The sequence below is a fragment of the Ascaphus truei genome, chromosome 15 (genome assembly GCF_040206685.1).
Source record: "Ascaphus truei isolate aAscTru1 chromosome 15, aAscTru1.hap1, whole genome shotgun sequence".
In the NCBI taxonomy this organism is placed as follows: domain Eukaryota; kingdom Metazoa; phylum Chordata; class Amphibia; order Anura; family Ascaphidae; genus Ascaphus; species Ascaphus truei.
This window is the reverse complement of record NC_134497.1, coordinates 20,704,801-20,731,816: the sequence shown is the minus strand read 5'-3', so window position 1 is coordinate 20,731,816 and position 27,016 is coordinate 20,704,801. Positions and strand designations below refer to the sequence as shown.

General features: G+C 51.6%; 1 protein-coding gene across 1 annotated transcript; it reads left to right on the top strand.

The window, feature by feature from the left end:
* On the top strand, positions 1 to 27,016 carry PIGT (phosphatidylinositol glycan anchor biosynthesis class T). The gene is made up of 12 exons (XM_075571915.1): positions 1 to 215; positions 2,117 to 2,294; positions 3,066 to 3,193; positions 7,490 to 7,590; positions 8,907 to 8,993; positions 11,383 to 11,470; positions 12,286 to 12,383; positions 19,435 to 19,600; positions 20,733 to 20,933; positions 21,313 to 21,478; positions 22,080 to 22,163; positions 25,654 to 27,016. The coding sequence occupies exons 1-12, from the start codon at positions 38 to 40 to the stop codon at positions 25,904 to 25,906; spliced, it is 1,728 nt and encodes a 575-aa protein (XP_075428030.1). The 5' UTR covers positions 1 to 37; the 3' UTR covers positions 25,907 to 27,016.

Here is a 27,016-nt window from a genome sequence, read left to right as displayed (position 1 = left end):
GAATCCATTGCTACCCGGAAGCGTTGCTAGGGCCCTGATGGAGGTAGCGGTGTGGCTGCTGTGTGCTCTGCTCGTGGCCGGGGAGGCCGCAGGGCCGCCGCCGGCCGGTGACCCCTTCAAGGAGGAGCTGCTCCTCACCCCGCTGCGCTCCGGGGACATCGCCGCCACCTTCCAGTTCCGGACCCGACTGGACTCCGACCTGCGGCGGGAGAAGGGTGAGAGGATCCCGGGCACGGGTTGCTAGGCGAGGCCGGGGATGTGGAGGCCCAGAGCGGGAGAGGCCCGAGATACCTTGAATAACCACATTCATATAACCTCTCTCTGTATATAGAATAGTCTGCCTCTAAATATTGGGTTTCCCCACCTGTATAGCGCTGACAGTGTAAGCGGAGATGTACATATCATTTTTCCAGGCGCGTCCCCTGCCCCGCGGAGCTTACAGTCAATGTCTTTGGTGCCTGAGGCACAGTGAGGTAAAGTGATTTGCCCAAGGTCACAAAGAGCGCAATTGTACCTGAGCCGCACCCTTCAGCCCCATCTCTCCCAGGGGCCTCGGGCATCAGGAAATAGATTGAGCTCTCCAGGGCAGGTTGTGCCTGCAAAATGTTAAGCACACGGTCAGTGCAGGACAATAAAAAGAAGTATCATACAATCCACATAACATCTAATCTCTGTATGTACTACATTATATTCTTTCTCTGTTGGGACTGTGCACTTGGTAAGACCCCAAACTGCACCTTGGTGTAGGGGGATCACTGTCACTTACAGCAAGGGCTTCCAAAATCGCTTGCCACAATGCATTGCATCCACAGCAGCAAGGCATTGTGGGACGTGACTTTGGAAGCTCCCGCAGTGAGTGACAGCGATACCCCCCATGCTGCCTGCACACACTGAGGGGCAGTTTGGGGGGATTATTAAGCGTGTGTTCCCCCCGCGAGCTCAGGACACTACACTGCCTGGGATCGCTCACACAGTCTGTTAGCGACAGTCTGAGGGGTCAGCGATAAGATTTATTCATTAGAGGTTCAGGGGGCTGATATTTTATAGCAGGGGAGCACAATGTAATAAAGGTTGGGGGGGACGCTGATGTTTTGTATTCTCTCTATAATAATAATATCTAATATTTCTACGTGTGTTCATACAAGCATTGTCTTTAGAGGAGGGGAGCGCAAACTGGGGGGGGAGGGAGGGGGCGTGGGATTTTTCTGAGGAGGGGGGGGGGGGGGGCGGTTACAGTGGCCCTGCGCTTCTCCGAAGGCATTTAAATTAAGTGCCAGGGGACTGCGTTAGGTCTCTGTAAATTCCTTTTGGTTTCCAGCGACGCGTCTCCTTGGCAACCCGGCGCTGGGCCATTGTAACGTTGCGTCACATGTCCCGAAGCTGGGCAGGTAGGGGGTGCGGACTGAAAAGTTTGTGCACCCGTGCTCTAGAGCGCCCTCCTCCATACATCTTGGCGGCGTCATGTGACGTCGCATTGTCATTTGACCCCGTTGTCATTGCGACGCGTCACCTGAGAGCAGGTAAGAGAAGTTGCAGAGTCCTCACGCCTCCACCGGCATTTAATTGAAATGCCTTGGGGGAGAGTGCGGGGCCTCTGCAACTGCCGTGCCCCCCCCCCCTCCCTTATAAAATCCAACCCCCCAAGGTTGGCACCCCTGCTCTAGATTATTTTCTCTCTATCCTGTGTGTGTGTGTGTGTGTGTGTGTGTGTGTGTGTGTGTGTGTGTGTGTGTGTGTATACTGTATTATATTTGCTCTTATATAAGTCTGACAGTCCACGCAGCTCTGTAAATAGATTTTTTTGCAGGAACAGGTCCCTGCCCCGTGGAGCTTACAATCTATGTTTTTTGGTGCCTGAGGCACAGGGAGATAGTGACTTTCCCAAGGTCACAAGGAGGTGACACCGGGATTTGAGTCAGGTTCCCCTGCTTTAAGGTCAAGGGCATTGTAATCAAGCTTCACTGAGCCGCTCCTTCAGCCTATATGTTTGGGAGAGAGACACTCTAATATGCACAGACCGCGCTGCATAATAAAATAATATTGGTGTCCTTGCTTTTGACTCCTCACCGATCATTACTGAGCATTCTCTGAGAGTTGTTTATTTTCCGTTCTGCAGTGTCGCACTACACCATCTTCCCCAAGGTGCTGGGGCAGGTCATCTCTAAATACTCCGTTCAGGAGCTGCACCTGTCCTTCACTCAGGGGTTCTGGCGCACAAAGACCTGGGGACAGCCTCTCCTGCAGGCCCCGTCTGGAGCCGAACTCTGGGTCTGGTTCCAGGACTCGGTCACAGAGTGAGTACCAAATGAAAACGTAAAGGGGCAGTTTTATCTTTCATTTTGTTAAAGGTGACAGTGACATGTTTAAGGGGTCAGTCCCTCCTAGGGCCATAGTGTACTAATGGCAGTGACATGGTTAAGGGGTCAGTCCCTCCTAGGGCCACAACATACGAATGGCAGTGACATGGTTAAGGGGGCAGTCCCTCCTAGGGCCACAGTGTACTAATGGCAGTGACATGGTTAAGAGATCACACCTGGGTGATTTTATGCCTCTTTTACACAAAACTGACAAATAAGTATTTTTAAATCCTTTAAAAAATATAGTTTGTAAACACCTGGAGCTGAGACTTGGGAGGGATTGTGTGTCCCTGTGTATTCAACAGTTGACACACAAGAAATGCACTTCTCTCTACCCCAGTTATCTTTATTGGATCTCTGATAAGGACGGGGGTGGGGGGGGAGTGAGGAGGGTAAAGAGAGCACTTGATTGGCAAACGCTTTCCCCCCATTCAAAGGCATCTAACAATGCAAATTTGTCATTTCTTTTTCAGAGAAACCATAAAAACAAATCTTTACTTTTAGCGTGGTTAGACTAGTTTAAGGACGTAGATTAGATTTCGAAATGGTTTCACGTTTAGTTTTTGTACGTTGGATTGCACCTTGAACTCTCAATGCGTTTTTCACATTCGTTAATTGCAGCTTTCATATAATTAAAGCGAGCGCTACTCTTGCTGGTCTCTGCCTGTCGCCAGTTCTAACGCACTTGGCTCTTTTTGCGTTTGTTAGTGTGGATAAAACGTGGAAGGAGTTAAGTAACGTCCTGTCGGGAATATTCTGCGCGTCGCTGAACTTCATCGATTCGACAAACACCGTCACTCCAACCGCATCTTTCAAGCCGCTGGGGCTGGCCAATGGTGAGTGCAGGGAGAGGCCTCGCGGTTTTCATCCCGTCCCTTACATCAAATATCAACCCTTTGAACCACTCAGGCATTCAAGCGGTTAACCTTTGATGCACGTTTGTGTAGTCGGCAGGTAGGGGGGTGGAAACTGATGGGTGGGGGGAGGGGGAGATTCCCTTCTGAGGTATGTATGTATGTATGTAGACAATACGTTGCCATCCGGAAGAACGGCAAGGAAGAGCCAGCACTCTGTAGATGATAAGTGTTCAAAAAGTGTATTAGAACAGACACAGAAACCGACGTTTCGATCCCGCAGAGGGATCTTCTTTAGGGGGTTGTGCAATTAAGCCAGAGCCATGAGTGACTTTATACTAAATCCCCAGTGCAGCCATCACCAAAACAATTAAAAAATCACAAAGCCCGCGAAATATTCCTTTTTGGTGTCTCCAATCAACAGCGGGCGGCCATTTTGAATCGGCCGTCAAGCAGGTAAACAATCTGAGACCATCTCAGCTGTTGTGTTACAGCTGACAGGGTAAGACGTCCTCGGTCGTCGTGACGATCCGACTGCGCATGCGTGCTTCAGTAGTGCTGCTGTCCACTAGGATAGATTGTAAGGGAGACAGGTGAGAGGCAGGAAGGCCGGACAGCAGGAGTTTACAGTAATCGGGACGGAAGAGAATGAGGGCCAGAGTCAGAGTTTTATCAGTCGAGCAACAGAGGAAAGGGCGAATCGTTATAATATTACGGAGGAAAAAACGATAGGATTTAGCTACCTTTTTTTGAATGTGACACAGGAGTAGAGTGTGACCCCTATGCAGCGTGCTTGGGCTACTGGGTGAATGATGGTACTTGCAACAGTAATGTGGAAGGAGGTAGTAGGGCCAGGTTTGGGAGCCAGTATGAGGAGCTCAGTTTTTGCCATGTTAAGTTTGTCAGCGGAGGGCCATCCAGGATGATATAGTGTAATATCATAGAGACATTCAGAAACTTTGGTCTGTACAGCAGGTGTAAGGGTAGGGGTTGAAAAGTAAATGTGTGTTGTCAGCATAGAGGTGATATTTGAACCCAAGAGATGTGATTTAGGTCACCTAGAGAGAGTGTAGATAAAAAAAAGAGGTCCCAGAACAGAACCCTGCGGCAACCCCACAGATCTATGGAGGAGGAGAAGGTGTTAGCAGAAGAGACACTGAACGTACAATGGGAGAGGTTGGAGGAGATCCAGGATAGAGCTTTATGAATATAGAGAATGTGAAGAGGGTGGTCCACAGCATTAAATGCTGCAGAGAGGTCGAGTAATATGAGCGGAGTGCAATGACCTTTTGTCTTTGGCAGCATGGAGGTTATTAGTTATTTTAGTGAGGGCTGTTTCAGTGGAGTGAGCAGTGCGGAAGCCAGATTGTAGAGGGTCTAGGAGAGAATAGGTTTTGAGAAAATGGAGCAAGCGAGAGAATACAAGACATTCAAGGAGTTTAGAGACAAAAGGCAGGAGGGAGACAGGTCAATAGTTAGAAAGACAGGTAGGGTCAAGCTTGGTGTTTTTGAGTAATGGTATGACTGTTGCATGTTTCAAGGAGGAGCTAAAATTATGTGTGAGTAGGGATTATAGTAGGAGCAAGAGGCTTTAGGAGATGGGAGGGAAGGGGATCAAAAGGGCAGGTGGGGGGAGCTACTTGGCAGGAGTCCCGCATCGGCGCTGGCGGGTGCGCCGCGAGACGACCGGGAGCAAGGAGGGGCGGCCATCTGGAGCCGGCACCACAGTGCGGCATCGCCGATGAGCGATTACCCACTTCTCCCTCTCCCCCCTGCACACAAAGCCGACAGACGGGAGCCTCCGCTGGGTGGAGGGGACCCCGTGGAGATTTCTCCAGTTGATGCATACAACGAAGGCGAATGCAAGTCCACACGAGAGGATCCCATTCCCCAAGATGGCTGCCGTGAGCCCCTGGGCAGGTAGAAAATCACACTGTAAGCTACTCCCAGACACTGCAGTATCCTGAGCTGACTGTCCCCTCACCCCAACATCGCCAACCCCACTTATCTCGGTGTAAGTTAATGCGACATAAGGTTACAGCCTATTGCCAATGCCCCAAAGGGGAATGTGTGTCTCTCAGAAAGAGCGTCCTCTGCACAGGGACGCATAGCGCGTTCTAAGATGGTGGCTCGAAACTCGTGCTCCGTAGTGCCCCGGGCTTCAATCTAAGCTTATGACAGCAAGACTACTCCGACTAACCCTCAGAACATAACACAAGACCTCGTTACCACGGCTTCGAAAGCTCTTAGAACCATCAAACAAAAGAACCAGAGTGAGTTGCGAGATTACTTTCAAAAACATGGCTGGCTTACCTCGCGACAGGCGGAGGACGTCCCCCCTCGGGAACATCCCGACTCTGAACCAGGCGTGGAGATCGAGCCCCTCTCCACGAAAGATGATTTACTTACCTTCTTTAATACCTTTCCTTACCGGGGAGCACTCCCAGACTGGTTAGAGTGGTCCAGCCTAAACAGCCACCCGCCAAGGGAACCAAAGCCCGAGCTAAGCAGCCGGTCCGGATACCGGAATGGGGTCCTTACCCCCCACCCATCAGACAATATAAAGAACGCTAGATGGCGCTCTACTACACCCAAAAAGTGATGTGACAAATTATATATATATATATATATATATATATATATATATATATATATATATATATATATATATATATATATATATTAAACATACAATGTGTGTAAGTAACAGTGAACAGTGAATATAACAAATAAATAAGTGAAAATAAAGGCAAAACCACTTATCACTCGACCCTGTAGAAAAGACTGTTTCAAAAGTCTAGGAGATGCACTGTTGATGGAAATCCAGGGGAGCGTCGCCGAGTGCCCAAAAAAGAAGAAATGTTGATAGTGTAATACAGTAAATGTGATAAGAATGTGCTTACAAATTCCTACTCACAAAGTAGAAAAAGGAGCATTTGTGCCAATCTGGAACTAAATTTCATCCCAGTCTGGAGGTGTGGTATATGGGTCAGCAATCTCAAGGAAAAGAGAAAACAGCCATGGTGCAGATCAAAATGACAAGATTTATCAATAAAAAGCTCACAAATGGAGGCTTACGGCAGTATGAGAAGTAAAAGCATTGAACAGCTGGGTCTTTAGTTCGTCACAGCTGTTACAGCACTCCGAGACTTGTGATTTTATGACCCCCATTACCTGTGAATCAAGATCTACGTGAGGTCCCCTGGACAGATCGGAACCTTGTTTAGAGCGGAGTAAGGCTGAGCGCCCAAAACTGGGGGTTGGGGGGTCTCCTGATCTGGAGAGTCATGAAGATTTAGTATAAAAAGATCATTCGTAAAAGTACTATATGCTGAAATGTCAAATTTATGTTTTCTGGTTTTAGTTCGTTTGAGGTTGTAACCGAAAGTTGGGTTTTGCGAGAGTAAATGCAGAAGTATTACAATATATTATCTTAGGATTTCGGGTTCAAGTTAATATAAGGTTACTAATGGCTTACTAGTGAAGTTTACACCCACGCTATCAATAAAGTTTAGCCTCATCTATACAATTAGTCCAGGGCCCAATGAAGCTTCGGGGTTGGAGCTTGGGTAGACAGACCATCTACTCCCAACCATGTCTGTGTCCTTGAAGACACAGTTAGTCTTCTTGTTCTGTTCTTTCTTCTTTCGTTCTTCCCCTCCACCCCTATCCCCCGTCCCGGAACAGCCGCCAGGTGATGAGTACAGTAGAAGGTCAGCAATGCAGTTGAAGATGGGTTCCCTGAGCCTGTAGCCCCTTGGGACCAATTATGTGCCTTTGCTGGGGACAGGCCTGTAGTTTCCCTCACTCCTCCCCGTAATGTCACCTAAAACGATTTTGTACAATTATCCAGGTTCCCCAGATGGTTCCCACTACAAACTTAGAAGCTGTCCCAAAATGCTCACGCATACCAAGTTAAAACTATGTAAAGCATAGCAACAAAAAAAGGGCAGGTGGTAGAAGAAGAGGAGATCAGCAGCGACGTCTCCTGTGACAGCGGAAAAAGAGTCAAGTAAGGCAGGAGGAGAGTTGGGACGAGGTGTAGGATGGGAGGAGGAAACAGAGGGGATGTTCTGATGTATGGATTCCTCCTTTTCCTTGAAATAGTCAGCAAAGTCCTGAGGTGAGATGGAGGAAGAAGAACAGGCAGCCGAGGGTGGTCTGAGTAGGGAGTGGGACAGAAGAGTCGGCGTGGGTTAGACTTGTGCGTGTTAATTAGTGAAGAAAAGTAGGTTTGTTTAGCCTGGTAGACTATAATTTGTTCTGCACGTCCCATAGTTTCGGATCATCACCTGCTGAGATACGCCATCCTGCCCAGAGAGTTCGTGTGCACGGAAAACCTGACGCCATGGAAGAAACTGCTACCCTGCGGATCCAAGGTCCTATAACCTCTCCCTATAACTCCTTCTCTTACCCCATATAACCGCTCCCTATAACTCCTATTACCCCATATAACCTCTCCCTATAACTCCTTCTCTTACCCCATATAACCGCTCCCTATAACTCCTATTACCCCATATAACCGCTCCCTATAGCTCCATATAACCTCTCCCTATAACTCCTTCTCTTACCCCATATAACAGCTCCCTATAACTCCTATTACCCCATATAACCTCTCCCTATAACTCCTATTACCCCATATAACCTCTCCCTATAACTCCTCCTATTACCCCATATAACTCCTCCTATTACCCCATATAACCGCCTCCTATTACCCCATATAACCGCTCCTTATAACGCCTCCTATTACCCCATATAACCGCTCCCTATAACTTGCCCTATTACCCCATATAACCGCTCCCTATAACTTGCCCTATTACCCCATATAACCGCTCCCTATAACTTGCCCTATTACCACATATAACTGCTCCCTATAACTCCTATTACCCCATATAACCCCTCCCTATGACTCCTCCTATTACCCCATATAACCCCTCCCTATGACTCCTCCTATTACCCCATATAACCCCTCCCTATGACTCCTCCTATTACCCCATATAACCCCTCCCTATAACTCCTCCAATTACCCCATATAACCCCTCCCTATAACTCCTCCTATTACCCAATTTACCCCCTCCCTATAACTCCTCCTATTACCCCATATAACCCCTCCCTATAACTCCTCCTATTACCCCATATAACCCCTCCCTATAACTCCTCCTATTACCCCATATAACTCCTCCTATTACCCCATATAACCGCTCCCTATAACTCCTCCTATTACCCCATATAAGCCCTCCCTATAACTCCTCCTATTACCCCATATAACCCCTCCCTATAACTCCTCCTATTACCCCATATAACCTCTCCCTATAACTCCTCCTATTACCCCATATAACCTCTCCCTATAACTCCTCCTATTATCCCATATAACCGCTCCCTATAACGCCTCCTATTACCCCATATAACAGCTCCCTATAACTCCTCCTATTATCCCATATAACCGCTCCCTATAACTCCTCCTATTATCCCATATAACCGCTCCCTATAACGCCTCCTATTACCCCATATAACAGCTCCCTATAACTCCTCATATTACCCCATATAACCGCTCCTTATAACTCCTCCTATTACCCCATATAACCGCTCCCTATACCTCCCCCTATTACCCCATTTAACCGCTCCCTATAACTCCTCCTATTACCCCATATAACCGCTCCCTATAACCGCTCTCTGATTTGGTGTGTTTGCACAGGCGGGCCTGGCTTCGTTATTAAAGGCAGAACGCCTGTTTCACAGCAGTTACCACTCGCAGTCTGTGCATATCCGACCCATTTGCAGGGTAAGCAGTGCTAATGAGCACAACAATTCAGTACGTTGAGCAGAAACCCATCTCTCCCGGGAGGGGCCGGGTTTAAAGCGGCGATCCTATCCGCTCGGGGTGTACAGTGGTGTGAAAAAGAAAGTACACCCTCTTTGAATTCTATGGTTTTACATATCAGGACATAATAATAATAATCTGTTCATTAGCAGGTCTTAAAATTAGGTAAATACAACCTCAGATGAACAACAACACATGACATACTACACCGTGTCATGGTTTATTTAACACAAATAAAGCCAAAATGGAGAAGCCATGTGTGACAAACTAAGTATACCTTATGATTCAATAGCTTGTAGAACCACCTTTTGCAGCAATAACTTGAAGTAATCGTTTTCTGTATGACTTTATCAGTCTCTCACATCGTTGTGGAGGAATTTTGGCCCACTCTTCTTTACAACGTTGCTTCAGTTCATTGAGGTTTGTGGGTATTTGTTTATGCACAGCTCTCTTAAGGTCCCGCCACAGCATTTCAATCGGGTTGAGGTCTGGACTATGACTGGGCCATTGCAACACCTTGATTCTTTTCTTTTTCAGCCATTCTGTTGTAGATTTGCTGGTGTGCTTGGGATCATTGTCCTGATGCATGACCCAATTTCGGCCAAGCTATAGCTGTCAGACAGATGGCCCCACATTTGACTCTAGAATACTCTGGTATACAGAGGAGTTCATGGTCGACTCAATGACTGCAAGGTTCCCAGGTCCTGTGGCTGCAAAACAAGCCCAAATCATCACCCCTCCACCACCGTGCTTGACAGTTGGTGTGAGGTGTTTGTGCTGATATGCTGTGTTTGGTTTTCGCCAAACGTGGCGCTGTGCATTATGGCCAAACATCTCCACTTTGGTCTCATCTGTCCAAAGGACATTGTTCCAGAAGTCTTGTGGTTTGTTAAGATGCAACTTTGCAAACCTAAGCCGTGCTGCCATGTTCTTTTTAGAGAAGAGGCTTTCTCCTGGCAACCCTTCCAAACAAACCATACTTGTTCAGTCTTTTTCTAATTGTACTGTCATGAACTTTAACATTTAACATGCTAACTGAGGCCTGTAGAGTCTGAGATGTAACTCTTGTTTTTTTTTTTTTTTTGCAATTTCTCTGAGCATTGTACGATCTGACCTTGGGGTGAATTTGCTGGGACGTCCACGCCTGGAAAGATTGGCAACTGTCTTGAATGTTTTCCACTTTTGAATAATCTTTCTCACTGTAGAATGATGGACTTTAAATTGTTTGGAAATGGCCTTATAACCCTTCCCAGATTGATGGGCAGCAACAATTGCTTCTCTAAGATCATTGCTGATGTCTTTCCTCCTTGGCATTGTGTTAACACACCTGAATGCTCCAGACCAGCAAACTGCTACAACTTCGGCTTTTATAGAGGTGGTCACACTTGCTGATGATCAATTAATCACGGGCATTTGATTAGCAGCACCTGTCTGCTACTTAGCATCTTAATTCCTATGGAAGCAGTAAGGGTGTACTTAGTTTTTCACACATAGCTTTTGCATTTTGGCTTTATTTTTGTTAAATAAATCATGGCACGGTGTAATATGTCATGTGCTGTTGTTCATCTGAGGTTGTATTTACCTAATTTTAAGACCTGCTAAGGAACATGTGATTGTTATTATGTCCTGATATGTAAAACCATAGAATTCAAAGAGGGTGTACTTTCTTTTTCACACCACTGTACGTGAGCCGGGTTTAAAGCGGTTATCCGGTCCGCTCGGGGTGTGCGTGAGCCGGGTTTAAAGCGGCTATCCGGTCCGCTCGGGGTGTGCGTGAGCCGGGTTTAAAGCGGCGATCCGGTCCGCTCGGGGTGTGCGTGAGCCGGGTTTAAAGCGGCGATCCGGTCCGCTCGTGGCGTGACCACATTTGGCCGGTGATTTTTCCTCCGGAGCTGAACTGCTTTGATTTTTACGCTCCAGTGACCGAGATACTTACCGGTTTCTTGCCGTTTTTGTGGGAATTCCGTATGGCCGCCAGATCTCGCAGGACAATAGTCCTGATGGACTGGTTTTGGGCACAGAAACGGTGGTCTATGTGAATATTCAATACACATGCAATGTGCTGCGTCGTCTTTGCCTGAATCCTTGGGTATGGGTAAAGCAGGGGCGGCCAACTCCAGTCCTCAAGGGCCACCAGCAGGTCAGGTTGTCAGGATATCCCTGCTTCAGCACAGGTGGCTTAGTCGAAGACTGATTGAGCCACCTTTTTGCTGAAGCGGGGATATCTTGAGAACCTGATCTGTTGGTGGCTTTTGAGGACTTGTTGGCCACTACTGTGGTACACACACACACACACACACCCACAGCCCCCCACCCTCGCCTACCTACATACACCTTTTTGTATTTTCAGAACGCCGCCTGTTCTAGCGTCTCCTGGGAATTGAGACAGGTCCTGGTCGTGGTGTTCGACTTATATGCCAGCGCTCAGGGAAAGAGAGGTAACTACAAGTACACGCGTGGGGCGATCCGCTTTTTATACAGCTGCAGTTACAGGAGCAGGTCCCATTACTCACCACATGCATAGGTGACAGATGTGGTCCCCGGAGCTGATCCCCCTCTCATTTCAGCTCCGCAGATCCCGCCTTACATAGCATGGGCAAGTGTTGCCCGTACTGTCCCTTCCTGGGGAAACAAAATGGACGCTTTGAACTCTCACGTCAAGCTGGCCAATAGGAACATGCAGCGTCGTGTGTCTCATCTTATTGTCCTGGGAGTTTTAAATCTCCATAGGAGCACCGTTTCCAATAAGTATCTCTGGGAATAGGAGGTCCCCGGAGCTGAAATTATCAGGTCCTGCTCCAGAGACCCTTATATCCAGAGACCCTTATCAGGTCCTGCTCCAGAGACCCTTATGTCCAGAGACCCTTATTATCAGGTCCTGCTCCAGCGACCCTTATGTCCAGCGACCCTTATGTCCAGAGACCCCTGCTTCTTATACATGCAACAAAAAGGGTGTAGGGGGGTGGTATCTGAATGGAGCTGGTTGTCTTTCCCGATGCTTCACATGAAACGGTTAAGGGGCCTTAATGCTCATATAATGTTCCTGCTCCGTGCGGATTCGCCGGCCCCGGGGTTTGTTTTTAGGCGAGAAGCTAAAAGTTTAGAGCCATATTTGCGAAGCCGTGTTATAGCGGGAGGTCGATCACGTGCTGGGTGGGGTCTTCGCGCAGCTAGATGGTGCGTTGGCGTCGCGCCGCTTAGAAAATGTGGCCCTTACCAATTTTTTTTTTATTTTTTTTCCCCCGTCTCGCAGACTGGTCGCTGTTTAAGATGTTTTCTCGCACGGTGACCGAGCCTTGTCCCCTGGCGACGCGGAGCCAAATCTACGTGGACACCTCGGGCGGCGACAAGGTGAGAGATCCCACGTGCGTTCCCGCGTAGGACACGCGGCAGGGGTGTGGTTTTGTTAAAGGGTCAGTCCTTTCCAGGACCGATGTGACCCAAGAACTGACTGTTTATTGGTCTCTGGTATTTTTGCATACGGTCATCAGACATCCATGATACAAACAGATCGTTTTTATTGGCCCATAAATGACAAACCAGGTTAATTTCTGGTACACCCGGCATCTTTACCCATCAAACCAGGTTAATCTCTGGTACACCCGGCATCTTTACCCATCAAACCAGGTTAATCTCTGGTACACCCGGCATCTTTACCCATCAAACCAGGTTAATCTCTGGTACACCCGGCATCTTTACCCATCAAACCAGGTTAATCTCTGGTACACCCGGCATCTTTACCCATCAAACCAGGTTAATCTCTGGTACACCCGGCATCTTTACCCATCAAACCAGGTTATTCTCTGGTGCACCCGGCATCTTTACCCATCAAGCATGTCTGCCTATTCACTGGTTCATTGACCACATAAACGGGCCGGTTTAATCCCGGTTTACTTCGCATAGAAAAATAGGTATTTTAAAATGCGCATTAACCCCCCGGTTGCTGTATTGTTAACACGACTGAATAATTTAAGGCGATGAATATGACAGCCGCCTTTATAGAGAAACAAAATATATTTGAAAATCACGTTTTTTTTTAACTATCTTTTTTGCTTTGGCGGGTTTTTACCGCCTTGATCTAATGTTTGGCGGTACCGGTCAGTCCGGTGTTTGTGTTCTGTTCTGTGTTGGCAAAGTAACGATGAAGCCGTTTGTTCTAGTTTCGGAGCGGCTGGAATGCCGCGTTCCCGGAGAAAAGCGAAGCGTTGCAGTCTCCGGTCTGTGTCAGGCTGCGGCTTTAAGGGGAATCTGATCTTTCTAGCGACGTGGGTTAAATAACTCTCGTTGTTGCCCCCTTGCATGGAACTGCCCCTCCTTGGCGGCCGCCCATGCCAGCCACGCACCGGCTTCTTGTTTTAGCATGGCATTAACCCTTTGAGCGGTGGAGGTGCCCCTCACGCACAGTGCTGTTACGTGACCGCGGAGGCCATTTTGGAGGAATTGAAAGAGGCGGGAACGCCGGCCGTATCCTTACTGGTTTGATCACGTCCTGCTCTCCCGTGGGAGCGCAGGGCACCGTCTAAGCTAAAAACAATGCCATCCCTTGGCATGGCGTAGTGACTATATCCTGGGACGCCCGAGTGCCAGTCCCCATGACGTAGTGGCTATATCCTGGGCCCCCGAGTGCCAGTCCCCATGGCGTAGTGACTATATCCTGGGACCCCCGAGTGCCAGTCCCCATGACGTAGTGACTATATCCTGTGCCCCCGAGTGCCAGTCCCCATGACGTAGTGACTATATCCTGTGCCCCCGAGTGCCAGTCCCCATGGCGTAGTGAATATATCCCGTGCCCCCGGACTGCCAGTCCCCATGACGTAGTGACTATATCCTGGGCCCCCGAGTGCCAGTCCCCATGGCGTAGTGACTATATCCTGTGCCCCCGAGTGCCAGTCCCCATGGCGTAGTGACTATATCCTGTGCCCCCGAGTGCCAGTCCCCATGGCGTAGTGACCATATCCTGGGCCAGTCCCCATGACGTAGTGACTATATCCTGTGCCCCCGAGTGCCAGTCCCCATGGCGTAGTGACTATATCCTGCCCCCCCCCCCCCCCCCGAGTGCCAGTCCCCATGACATAGTGACTATATCCTGGGCTCCCGAGTGCCAGTCCCCATGACGTAGTGACTATATCCTGTGCCAGTCCCCATGACGTAGTGACTATATCCTCTGCCAGTCCCCATGACGTAGTGACTATATCCTGTGCCCCCGAGTGCCAGTCCCCATGGCGTAGTGACTATATCCTGTGCCAGTCCCCATGACGTAGTGACTATATCCTCTGCCAGTCCCCATGACGTAGTGACTATATCCTGTGCCCCCGAGTGCCAGTCCCCATGGCGTAGTGACTATATCCTGTGCCCCCGAGTGCCAGTCCCCATGGCGTAGTGACTATATCCTGTGCCAGTCCCCATGACGTAGTGACGGTATCCTGTGCCCCTGAGTGCCAGTCCCCATAGCGTAGTGACTATATCCTGTGCCAGTCCCCCTGACGTAGTGACTATATCCTGTGCCCCCCTAGTGCCAGTCCCCATGACGTAGTGACTATATCCTGTTCCCCCGAGTGCCAGTCCCCATGACGTAGTGACGGTATCCTGTGCCCCCGAGTGCCAGTCCCCATGACGTAGTGACTATATCCTGTGCCCCCCCTAGTGCCAGTCCCCATAGCGTAGTGACTATATCCTGTGCCAGTCCCCCTGACGTAGTGACTATATCCTGTGCCCCCCTAGTGCCAGTCCCCCTGACGTAGTGACTATATCCTGTGCCCCCCCTAGTGCCAGTCCCCATGGCGTAGTGACTATATCCTGTGCCAGTCCCCATGACGTAGTGACGGTATCCTGTGCCAGTCCCCATGACGTAGTGACTATATCCTGTGCCAGTCCCCATGACGTAGTGACGGTATCCTGTGCCCCTGAGTGCCAGTCCCCATGACGTAGTGACTATATCCTGTGCCCCCCCTAGTGCCAGTCCCCATAGCGTAGTGACTATATCCTGTGCCAGTCCCCCTGACGTAGTGACTATATCCTGTGCCCCCCTAGTGCCAGTCCCCCTGACGTAGTGACTATATCCTGTGCCCCCGAGTGCCAGTCCCCATAGCGTAGTGACTATATCCTGTGCCAGTCCCCATGACGCAGTGACTATATCCTGTGCCAGTCCCCATGGTGTAGTGACTATATCCTGTGCCAGTCCCCATGGTGTAGTGACTATATCCTGTGCCAGTCCCCATGGCGTAGTGACTATATCCTGTGCCCCCGAGTGCCAGTCCCCATGACGTAGTGACTATATCCTGTGCCCCCGAGTGCCAGTCCCCATGACGTAGTGACTATATCCTGTGCCCCCGAGTGCCAGTCCCCATGACGTAGTGACTATATCCTGTGCCAGTCCCCATGGCGTAGTGACTATATCCTGTGCCAGTCCCCATGACGTAGTGACTATATCCTGTGCAAGTCCCCATGACGTAGTGACTATATCCTGTGCCCCCGAGTGCCAGTCCCCATGACGTAGTGACTATATCCCGTGCCCCCGGACTGCCAGTCCCCATGGCGTAGTGACTATATCCTGTGCCCCCGAGTGCCAGTCCCCATGGCGTAGTGACTATATCCTGTGCCCCCGAGTGCCAGTCCCCATGGCGTAGTGACTATATCCTGTGCCCCCGAGTGCCAGTCCCCATGGCGTAGTGACTATATCCTGTGCCAGTCCCCATGGCGTAGTGACTATATCCTGTGCCAGTCCCCATGGCGTAGTGACTATATCCTGTGCCCCCGAGTGCCAGTCCCCATGACGTAGTGACTATATCCTGTGCCAGTCCCCATGGCGTAGTGACTATATCCTGTGCCAGTCCCCATGACGTAGTGACTATATCCTGTGCCCCCGAGTGCCAGTCCCCATGGCGTAGTGACTATATCCTGTGCCCCCCCTAGTGCCAGTCCCCATGACGTAGTGACTATATCCTGTGCCAGTCCCCATGACGTAGTGACTATATCCTGTGCCAGTCCCCATGGCGTAGTGACTATATCCTGTGCCAGTCCCCATGACGTAGTGACTATATCCTGTGCCAGTCCCCATGGCGTAGTGACTATATCCTGTGCCCCCGAGTGCCAGTCCCCATGGCGTAGTGACTATATCCTGTGCCAGTCCCCATGGCGTAGTGACTATATCCTGTGCCAGTCCCCATGGCGTAGTGACTATATCCTGTGCCCCCGAGTGCCAGTCCCCATGACGTAGTGACTATATCCTGTGCCAGTCCCCATGGCGTAGTGACTATATCCTGTGCCAGTCCCCATGACGCAGTGACTATATCCTGTGCCCCCGAGTGCCAGTCCCCATGGCGTAGTGACTATATCCTGTGCCCCCCCTAGTGCCAGTCCCCATGACGTAGTGACTATATCCTGTGCCAGTCCCCATGACGTAGTGACTATATCCTGTGCCAGTCCCCATGGCGTAGTGACTATATCCTGTGCCAGTCCCCATGACGTAGTGACTATATCCTGTGCCCCCCCTAGTGCCAGTCCCCATGACGTAGTGACTATATCCTGTGCCAGTCCCCATGGCGTAGTGACTATATCCTGTGCCCCCCCTAGTGCCAGTCCCCATGGCGTAGTGAATATATCCTGCGCCCCCCTAGTGCCAGTCCCCATGACGTAGTGACTATATCCTGGTCCCCCGAGTGCCAGTCCCCATGGCGTAGTGACGATATCCTGTGCCCCCCCTAGTGCCAGTCCCCATGGCGTAGTGAATATATCCTGCGCCCCCCCTAGTGCCAGTCCCCATGACGTAGTGACTATATCCTGGTCCCCCGAGTGCCAGTCCCCATGACGTAGTGACTATATCCTGGTCCCCCGAGTGCCAGTCCCCATGGCGTAGTGACTATATCCTGTGCCCCCGAGTGCCAGTCCCCATGACGTAGTGACTATATCCTGTGCCAGTCCCCATGGCGTAGTGACTATATCCTGTGCCAGTCCCCATGGCGTAGTGACTATATCCTGATACCCTAGAGTGCCAGTCCCCATGACGTAGTGACTATATCCTGTGCCAGTCCCCATGATGTAGTGACTATATCCTGTGCCCCCGGACTGCCAGTCCCCATGGCGTAGTGACTATATCCTGGTCCCCCGAGTGCCAGTCCCCATGGCGTAGTGACTATATCCTGTGCCCCCCTAGTGCCAGTCCCCATGACGTAGTGACTATATCCTGTGCCAGTCCCCATGGCGTAGTGACTATATCCTGTGCCAGTCCCCATGGCGTAGTGACTATATCCTGTGCCAGTCCCCATGGCGTAGTGACTATATCCTGTGCCAGTCCCCATGGCGTAGTGACTATATCCTGTGCCCCCGAGTGCCAGTCCCCATGACGTAGTGACTATATCCTGTGCCAGTCCCCATGGCGTAGTGACTATATCCTGTGCCAGTCCCCATGACGCAGTGACTATATCCTGTGCCCCCGAGTGCCAGTCCCCATGGCGTAGTGACTATATCCTGTGCCCCCCCTAGTGCCAGTCCCCATGACGTAGTGACTATATCCTGTGCCAGTCCCCATGACGTAGTGACTATATCCTGTGCCAGTCCCCATGGCGTAGTGACTATATCCTGTGCCAGTCCCCATGACGTAGTGACTATATCCTGTGCCCCCCCTAGTGCCAGTCCCCATGACGTAGTGACTATATCCTGTGCCAGTCCCCATGGCGTAGTGACTATATCCTGTGCCCCCCCTAGTGCCAGTCCCCATGGCGTAGTGAATATATCCTGCGCCCCCCTAGTGCCAGTCCCCATGACGTAGTGACTATATCCTGGTCCCCCGAGTGCCAGTCCCCATGACGTAGTGACTATATCCTGGTCCCCCGAGTGCCAGTCCCCATGGCGTAGTGACTATATCCTGTGCCAGTCCCCATGGCGTAGTGACTATATCCTGTGCCAGTCCCCATGGCGTAGTGACTATATCCTGTGCCCCCGAGTGCCAGTCCCCATGACGTAGTGACTATATCCTGTGCCAGTCCCCATGGCGTAGTGACTATATCCTGTGCCAGTCCCCATGACGCAGTGACTATATCCTGTGCCCCCGAGTGCCAGTCCCCATGGCGTAGTGACTATATCCTGTGCCCCCCCTAGTGCCAGTCCCCATGACGTAGTGACTATATCCTGTGCCAGTCCCCATGACGTAGTGACTATATCCTGTGCCAGTCCCCATGGCGTAGTGACTATATCCTGTGCCAGTCCCCATGACGTAGTGACTATATCCTGTGCCCCCCCTAGTGCCAGTCCCCATGACGTAGTGACTATATCCTGTGCCAGTCCCCATGGCGTAGTGACTATATCCTGTGCCCCCCCTAGTGCCAGTCCCCATGGCGTAGTGAATATATCCTGCGCCCCCCTAGTGCCAGTCCCCATGACGTAGTGACTATATCCTGGTCCCCCGAGTGCCAGTCCCCATGGCTTAGTGACTATATCCTGTGCCCCCCCTAGTGCCAGTCCCCATGGCGTAGTGAATATATCCTGCGCCCCCCCTAGTGCCAGTCCCCATGACGTAGTGACTATATCCTGGTCCCCCGAGTGCCAGTCCCCATGACGTAGTGACTATATCCTGGTCCCCCGAGTGCCAGTCCCCATGGCGTAGTGACTATATCCTGTGCCCCCGAGTGCCAGTCCCCATGACGTAGTGACTATATCCTGTGCCAGTCCCCATGGCGTAGTGACTATATCCTGTGCCAGTCCCCATGGCGTAGTGACTATATCCTGATACCCTAGAGTGCCAGTCCCCATGACGTAGTGACTATATCCTGTGCCAGTCCCCATGATGTAGTGACTATATCCTGTGCCCCCGGACTGCCAGTCCCCATGGCGTAGTGACTATATCCTGGTCCCCCGAGTGCCAGTCCCCATGGCGTAGTGACTATATCCTGTGCCCCCCTAGTGCCAGTCCCCATGACGTAGTGACTATATCCTGTGCCAGTCCCCATGATGTAGTGACTATATCCTGTGCCCCCGGACTGCCAGTCCCCATGGCGTAGTGACTATATCCTGGTCCCCCGCAGTGCCAGTCCCCGTGACGTAGTGACTATATCCTGTGCCCCCGAGTGCCAGTCCCCATGGCGTAGTGACTATATCCTGTGCCCCCGAGTGCCAGTCCCCATGGTGTAGTGACTATATCCTGTGCCCCCGAGTGCCAGTCCCCATGGTGTAGTGACTATATCCTGTGCCAGTCCCCATGACGTAGTGACTATATCCTGTGCCCCCCCTAGTGCCAGTCCCCATGACGTAGTGACTATATCCTGTGCCCCCCCTAGTGCCAGTCCCCATGGCGTAGTGACTATATCCTGTGCCCCCGAGTGCCAGTCCCCATGATTTTTCCCTCCCGGGCTTTTTAAAGATGGCCACCGCTGCAGTGTTCTAAGAACTCTTCTGTCTTTACCCCCAGGAGGTAGATCTCGTGGAAGTTTCCCCTTTCACGCCTCTGGAAAGCCAGGTCGCCATTAACGGGGACCGTAAAGTGTACGCCGTGTATGACCTTCTAGAACCAGAACTCTTCAACGTCTCTCGGAACCTCAACGTGGCCCTTAAGTGGAAGGGGTCTCCCGATTCAGGTAAGGGCTGTTATCAGCAACTGGGCCCTCTCCTGATAAACACACTGGGATGGCATAATGGCTCGGGGCAGTCCTGCAGAACCCCCAACAGGTCTAAGGATGTCCCTGCTTCAGCACTGGTGCGTTGACTGGCGCAGGGATATCCTTAACCCTTAGTGGCCCTTAAGTGGAAGGGGTCTCTTGATTCAGGTAAGGGCTGTTGACATCAGCAACTGGACCACCTGGTCCCCAACCCCAGTCCTGATGAACAGCCGCCAAGTCTGAGGATGTCCCGGCTTCAGCACAGGTGGCTGTTGTGTTGACCGAACCACCAGTGCTGAAGCCGGGATATCTTTCACCCTTTGAGTGCTCCGGGGTGTAGCTACTACATTATGGGTTCTGGCGCCCCGGGTACCCCATGAGGTGGCAGCTACTCGCTCCCTAGGAACGCACTGATGGCCGACGGAAGGGGGGCGGCGACACCTTTTCCGTCCCGTCATCGGTGACGGGGAACGATCCCCAGGTGGTCACGTGATCGGTGGGCCCGGGTTGCTCTGGCCCCGCAATCCCTCCGGGGCTCAAAGGGTTAACATGTGACCTGTTGGGAGTTCTCGAGGACGGGAGCTGGCAACCATTGGAGGGGGAGCTGGCAACCATTGGCCGGGGGTGCACCGGTTCCCAGCATCAGATCTCCTGGTCACTTTATCTCCACCTTTATTGGGTGCCAAAATTAGAGTGTGAGCTCTTTGGGGCTAAGGTTATATTTGTATTTTATTTTGTTTGTTTGGGAGGTAAATAATAATACTTTTTGAATTAAAAAAAAAATGCCAAGAAAACAAACTAATAGGAATAAAAAAGGGAAAAACAAGAATTAAAACACAAAACTAATTGTCTGAAAAAAATGTGAATAGGAAGAATAAAAAAAGTGCCGCAAAATGGCTTAAAAAAAGTAAAGGAAATAAAAATGTGAAAAATAAAACTAAAAACAATGAAAATTAGAGACATACATAGAGGAAAAATAAGGTGTCAAACCTTAAAGGTATATTGATTGATTGTTAGCTCCTGGGAACAGGACCTCCTTCCTATTGTCCGTTGTGTCGCTACACATCTGTACTCTTGTTACACAATGTTCCTGTTCCCCCCCCCCTCCCAGGCCAGCCGCGGCCTCCCGTCTTCCACGCCGAGCGCTACGTGAGCGGCTACGGGCTGCAGGCGGGCGAGATCAACACCCTGGTGTTCAACAGCCACCCGTACCGGGCCTTCCCGGTGATGCTGATGGAGACGGTGCCCTGGTACCTCCGTCTGTACGTCCACACGCTGACCATCACCACCAAGGGCAAGGAGAACAAGCCCAGTAAGTGACGCCCACAACAAAGGCCAGCCACTGGGCCACGGGCTTGTCCGTCTTAACCCCTCTTTGTGGCCGGAGGCAGGTCAACCTACTCCAGGGGTGGCCAACTCCAGTCCTTAAGGGCCACCAACAGATCAGGCTTTCAGGATATCCCTGCTTCAGCACAGGTGGCTCAGTTGACTGAGAAGCCTGATCTGCCGGTGGCCCTTGAGGACTGGAGTTGGCCAATCCAGATGTAAACTTGGTACCGCTCTCACCAGTGGGCTCCATCACACTTCTGTCCTCCAGGAACTAGAAGCTATGGAGGGTTTTAACGAGGCGGCTGTGCTCCATGTTGCCGTAAATCTGTATATTTGACTGAGACGTCTTGTTCGTTTTGTAGGTTACATCCATTACGAGCCCGCGAAGGATCGTAGGCGCCCCCACCTGCTAGAGATGCTGATACAGCTGCCCCCCAACTCCATCACCAAGATCAGCATCCAGTTTGAGAGGGCGCTGCTGAAATGGACAGAGTACCCCCCCGACCCCAACCACGGCTTCTACGTCAGGTGGGTTGCCCTCTAAAAGTCCTCTGCTGTCTTAGAACAACATGGCGGTTGTAGTTGGGTGAAGCATTTCGTGCCAGGCTGATGTCACTGCCCTCACTTGGGAGGGAGTAGCTAATAGTGAGGATTGAGACATGCAGAGGATTCTGGGAGAGGGGTCTCATTCATACATTGTGTGTTTATCGCCATTTGATTTGGGGGCAGGCTTGCCGATTTTTAAAAGGTTGTCCAACCGGGCACCACAATGGGCAGACGGCGGTAACCTATTTAACCTTTTGCCATGCCGGGAGTTGGGTGTGGCCGGACCTCCGCCACTTCCGTGCCATGAGTGATCACGGATGTAGCTGGCGCCCCCAGACGCCGGAAACGGACGTTGATGGTGCTAGATTTCCGTTTCGGCCTGCCACAGGAAAACGAGGGAGTGCCGCGATGCGCGTGGCACGGTAAAGGTTAAAGGGGTATTAGACGCATTGTGGTTGTCCATAGCATTGGAGTTTATATCCTAGTTATTTTAGGGCACGGGCGCACTGACGTATTTCTCTTTCATGCGCGTGCGTGCCGCGTGCCTCCCAATACTTAATGATCCTTCTCCTTCCGCGTCCAGCCCTTCTGCGCTGAGTGTCCGGATCCCCAGCGTCATCAACATGAAGACGGACGAGCTGGAGGGCGCCCCTCTCTTCACCACACTGTGAGTTTGCCACGCTGGCTAGTTAATGCCAGTACGGGGGTGAGCGCGCGCACACACGGGCAAAATCAGCTGCCGGCAAGGGGCATGTAAGCGGGCAGATGAGAATGGGGAAACTGGGGGAAGGAGGAAAGGATAACTCTTGCTACAGTCTATATATTGGTGCCAGGGGTAAAGAATACTGGACAGAAAATTACACTTGCCTAAACAAGTGAAAAAAGACACCTATACAACTCGCACTCAAAAAAGAATAGTATAATCAGAATAAAACGTAACCTTTATTGATGTATGAGATAATGAGTGAGTTACACTCTAAAAACAAACACACAACACTAATAGTTTAAAAAAAAAGTATTAAATGAACCACCTCCAATCAGATAACAGACTGATAGGGGTGGTAAATGAAGGAACTATAAGGGACTGGCACCTTACAATAAACTTGTCCTGATACAGACGGTGCCTCAGGGTGGTGAGTATATATAGAGATAAAGGAAAGGTGTGGTATGTGTATGTAATGTATGTAATGTATGATATATATATATATATATATATATATATATATATATATTATATATATATATATATTATATATATATACTCACACCTCCCAAACCACCCCTGATAGAATTAGTCACTCAAAAAGATGTACAACCCAGGCTGCAAAGACCAACAGCTAAGGGAGTAGTTGTTAAAAGCCCTTGCTGATAGGTGATGGTATAAGAACAATATATCAATCGGGTACACTGGATGCAGCCTGATAGAGTGAATACTAGGGGCTAATTATTGCCAAACTCCTAGTATTACCACTCTAATAATGAGAGGTGACAAAAACAAATACTCCTTGTAAGCAACGCAGATAAAATTCAGATAGTCTCCAAAAACTAGGCTACAGTGTAGCTCGGATAATGTAACTGTTGATTGGAGAGCCCTGGATACATTGGATACTCTGCATTTGCAAGAAATCTATACAATCAAACAGGCTGACAGTGGTATGTGGTAGCATCAAAATACCACAGTCCAATGAGCGCAGTGTACAGTGAAATGCCCCCCCCCCCCGACATCAGGCACTGGACGTTACCTGGCCAGCCAGTTGCGCGCTCGAGGGGGCGTGTCGGGGCCACGGCCATTACAACCCGGAGCTGGTTCGCCCTCATTGGGCGAGCCGCTCACGTGGCGCATCAGCAAGCAGCCAAATGAAATTTGGTTGTCTCGCCAAGCAGGTAAGTGCCGCGCATGCGCTCGCTCACGCTGACCTCACATATTGCAGCAATGTGTTTCATCGCGGCCAGCGCAAGAGTGAGTGTCTGCTCAGCGCCACCCTGGACGAGGCCTAAAGCTGGGGTCATGCGGCTGCAGAACGCGCGGAAACCTTCTCCTCTTTCTCTTTTTCCCCCTCCACCCCAATATTCCCTCCTGACCTTGCTTTGCCCCCTGTCAGTTCCCCCCCCCAATATTCCCTCCTGACCTTGCTTCACCCTCTGTAGGTTCCCCTCCGCGTCTCCTCCTGACCTTGCTTTGCCCTCTGTAGGTTCCTCTCTGCGTCCCCTCCTGACCTTGCTTCACCCTCTGTAGGTTCCCCTCCGCGTCCCCTCCTGACCTTGCTTTGCCCCCTGTCAGTTCCCCCCCCCCAATATTCCCTCCTGACCTTGCTTCACCCTCTGTAGGTTCCCCTCCGCGTCTCCTCCTGACCTTGCTTTGCCCTCTGTAGGTTCCTCTCTGCGTCCCCTCCTGACCTTGCTTCACCCTCTGTAGGTTCCCCTCCGCGTCCCCTCCTGACCTTGCTTCGCCCTCTGTAGGTTCCCCTCCGCGTCTCCTCCTGACCTTGCTTTGACCTCTCTGTAGGTTCCCCTCGCGTCTCCTCCTGACCTTGCTTCGCCCTCTGTAGGTTCCCCTCCGCGTCTCCTCCTGACCTTGCTTTGACTTCTCTGTAGGTTCCCCTCCATGTCTCCTCCTGACCTTGCTTCGCCCTCTGTAGGTTCCCCTCCGCGTCTCCTCCTGACCTTGCTTTGACCTCTCTGTAGGTTCCCCTTGCGTCTCCTCCTGACCTTGCTTCGCCCTCTGTAGGTTCCCCTCCGCGTCCCCTCCTGACCTTGCTTCGCCCTCTCTGTAGGTTCCCCTCCGCGTCCCCTCCTGACCTTGCTTCGCCCTCTCTGTAGGTTCCCCCCCGCGTCTCCTCCTGACCTTGCTTCACCCTCTGTAGGTTCCCCTCGCATCTCCTCCTGACCTTGCTTCGCCCTCTGTAGGTTCCCCTCCATGTCTCCTCCTGACCTTGCTTCACCCTCTGTAGGTTCCCCTCCATGTCTCCTCCTGACCTTGCTTCGCCCTCTGTAGGTTCCCCTCCGCGTCTCCTCCTGACCTTGCTTCACCCTCTGTAGGTTCCCCTCCGCGTCTCCTCCTGACCTTGCTTCGCCCTCTCTCTAGGTTCCCCTCCGCGTCTCCTCCTGACCTTGCTTCGCGCTCTGTAGGTTCCCCTCCGCGTCTCCTGACCTTGCTTCGCACTCTGTAAGTTCCCCTCCGCGTCTCCTCCTGACCTTGCTTTGACCTCTCTGTAGGTTCCCCTCCGCGTCTCCTCCTGACCTTGCTTCGCCCTCTGTAGGTTCCCCTCCGCGTCTCCTCCTGACCTTGCTTCGCCCTCTCTCTAGGTTCCCCTCCGTGACTCCTCCTGACCTTACTTCGCCCTCTGTAGGTTCCCCTCCGCGTCTCCTCCTGACCTTGCTTCGCCCTCTGTAGGTTCCCCTCCGCGTCTCCTCCTGACCTTGCTTCGCGCTCTGTAAGTTCCCCTCCGCGTCTCCTCCTGACCTTGCTTCGCGCTCTGTAAGTTCCCCTCCACGTCTCCTCCTGACCTTGCTTCGCCCTCTCTCTAGGTTCCCCTCCGCGTCTCCTCCTGACCTTGCTTCGCCCTCTGTAGGTTCCCCTCCGCGTCTCCTCCTGACCTTGCTTCGCCCTCTGTAGGTTCCCCTCCGCGTCTCCTTCTGACCTTGCTTTGCCCTCTGTAGGTTCCCCTCCGCGTCTCCTCCTGACCTTGCTTCGCCCTCTGTAGGTTCCCCTCCGCGTCTCCTCCTGACCTTGCTTCGCCCTCTGTAGGTTCCCCTCCGTGTCTCCTGACCTTGCTTCGCCCTCTCTGTAGGTTCCCCTCCGCGTCTCCTCCTGACCTTGCTTCGCCCTCTCTGTAGGTTCCCCTCCGCGTCTCCTCCTGACCTTGCTTCACCCTCTGTAGGTTCCCCTCCACGTCTCCTCCTGACCTTGCGTCGCCCTCTCTGTAGGTTCCCCTCCACGTCTCCTCCTGACCTTGCTTCGCCCTCTCTGTAGGTTCCCCTCCGCGTCTCCTCCTGACCTTGCTTTGACCTCTCTGTAGGTTCCCCTCCGCGTCTCCTCCTGACCTTGCTTCGCCCTCTCTGTAGGTTCCCCTCCGCGTCTCCTCCTGACCTTGCTTCGCCCTCTCTGTAGGTTCCCCTCCGCGTCTCCTCCTGACCTTGCTTCGCCTTCTCCGTAGGTTCCCCTCCGCCGACGGCTCCAGTTACTTTGTGCGCCTGTACACCGAGCCCCTGCTGGTCAACCTGCCCACCCCGGACTTCAGCATGCCGTACAACGTCATCTGCCTGACCTGCACCGTGGTGGCCGTGGGCTACGGCTCCTTGTACAACCTTCTGACCAGGACCTTCCACGTGGACGACGGAGAAGGGGGAGGGCTGGCCAAGAAGATAGCCAACTTGATCCGTCGGCTGCGCGGAGTCCCGCCTTTGTGAGGGGGCTGGGTCATCCTAGGGTTATGTGGGAGAGGGGTTATGGGCAAGGGGGTTACCACTGGAATTAAAGGGTCGGTGCCACGTGGGAACGAGTGAAACTATTGACACTGATACATTTGGTGGGCTGGCTTTGGGATTCCTTTATAACGTTTATCCTGGAAATGTTGACATGGTCTCTCCTAGTCCTCACGTACTTACAGTGACATGTTTTTAAGGGGTCACCTCGGGTGGTTGAGGCCTTTTTAACCAAAATCTGAAGCTTTTAGAAGTATCTTTAAATCCTTAACATTGTTTTTCGAACCTGCTTGGCGCCGTGCTGAAGGGGCCGTGGCACGCCGTCATGTTACTGCTACTTGGTGAGATCACATGATCGTTACTGAACGGTATAGGGGTCGTCCGTGTCCAGCGCTCCTTACAACGTGATCTTGCTGAAATCCCAGGGGTGGCCAACTCCAGTCCTCAAGGGCTACCAACAGGTCAGGGATTAGGGATATCCCTGCTTCAGCACCGGTGCTTGTCCTTGACTGAGCCACTGATGGGGCCACCTGTGCTGAAGTAGGTATATCCCTCATACCAGGCCTGTTGGCGGTGTAATCTAGAACAGGGGTGGGCCGCTCCAGTCCTCTAAGGCCACCAAACGGTCAGGTTTTAAGGATATCCCTGCTTCAGTACAGGTGGCTCGACTGAGCCACCTGTGCTGAAGCAGGGGTATCCCTAATACCTGCCCTGTTGGTGGCACTTGACGTAACGACTACGTCTTGGCGCCCGTAGGGTGCTAGGCCCCATGTGCTGGTGGCAAGATCATTGGGCAGTCACGGGGTTACATGTGTCACTGTCATTAGATCACTCATCTCCAGGGAGGCCGGGTCTTTAATCGGCGGCAAAAAAAAAAAAGAGGGGTACAAATAATCCCTGGAGAGGCTCTTGGCACCCTGGCTGCCTTGCTAACGAACTGGCCAGACCTCGCGTTTCCAAAGGCACACGGTCTTGGTGATGTTAACAGATGCATGCTGGGAGTTGGAGACACGATGGGCCGCTCACATTTTGGCTGCTGCGTTATTCAGGGTTTTGGGGGTAATTTATGTTTTGCTAATAAAAGGTTTCGGTTTA

Bases quoted from the DNA above. Each gene is read 5' to 3' on its own strand.
- PIGT (XM_075571915.1), top strand. From the start codon at position 38: ATGGAGGTAGCGGTGTGGCTGCTGTGTGCTCTGCTCGTGGCCGGGGAG. The intron at 216-2,116 runs GTGAGAGGATCC...TCCGTTCTGCAG, and splicing joins CGACCTGCGGCGGGAGAAGG to TGTCGCACTACACCATCTTC. The intron at 12,384-19,434 runs GTGAGAGATCCC...CTTTACCCCCAG, and splicing joins ACACCTCGGGCGGCGACAAG to GAGGTAGATCTCGTGGAAGT.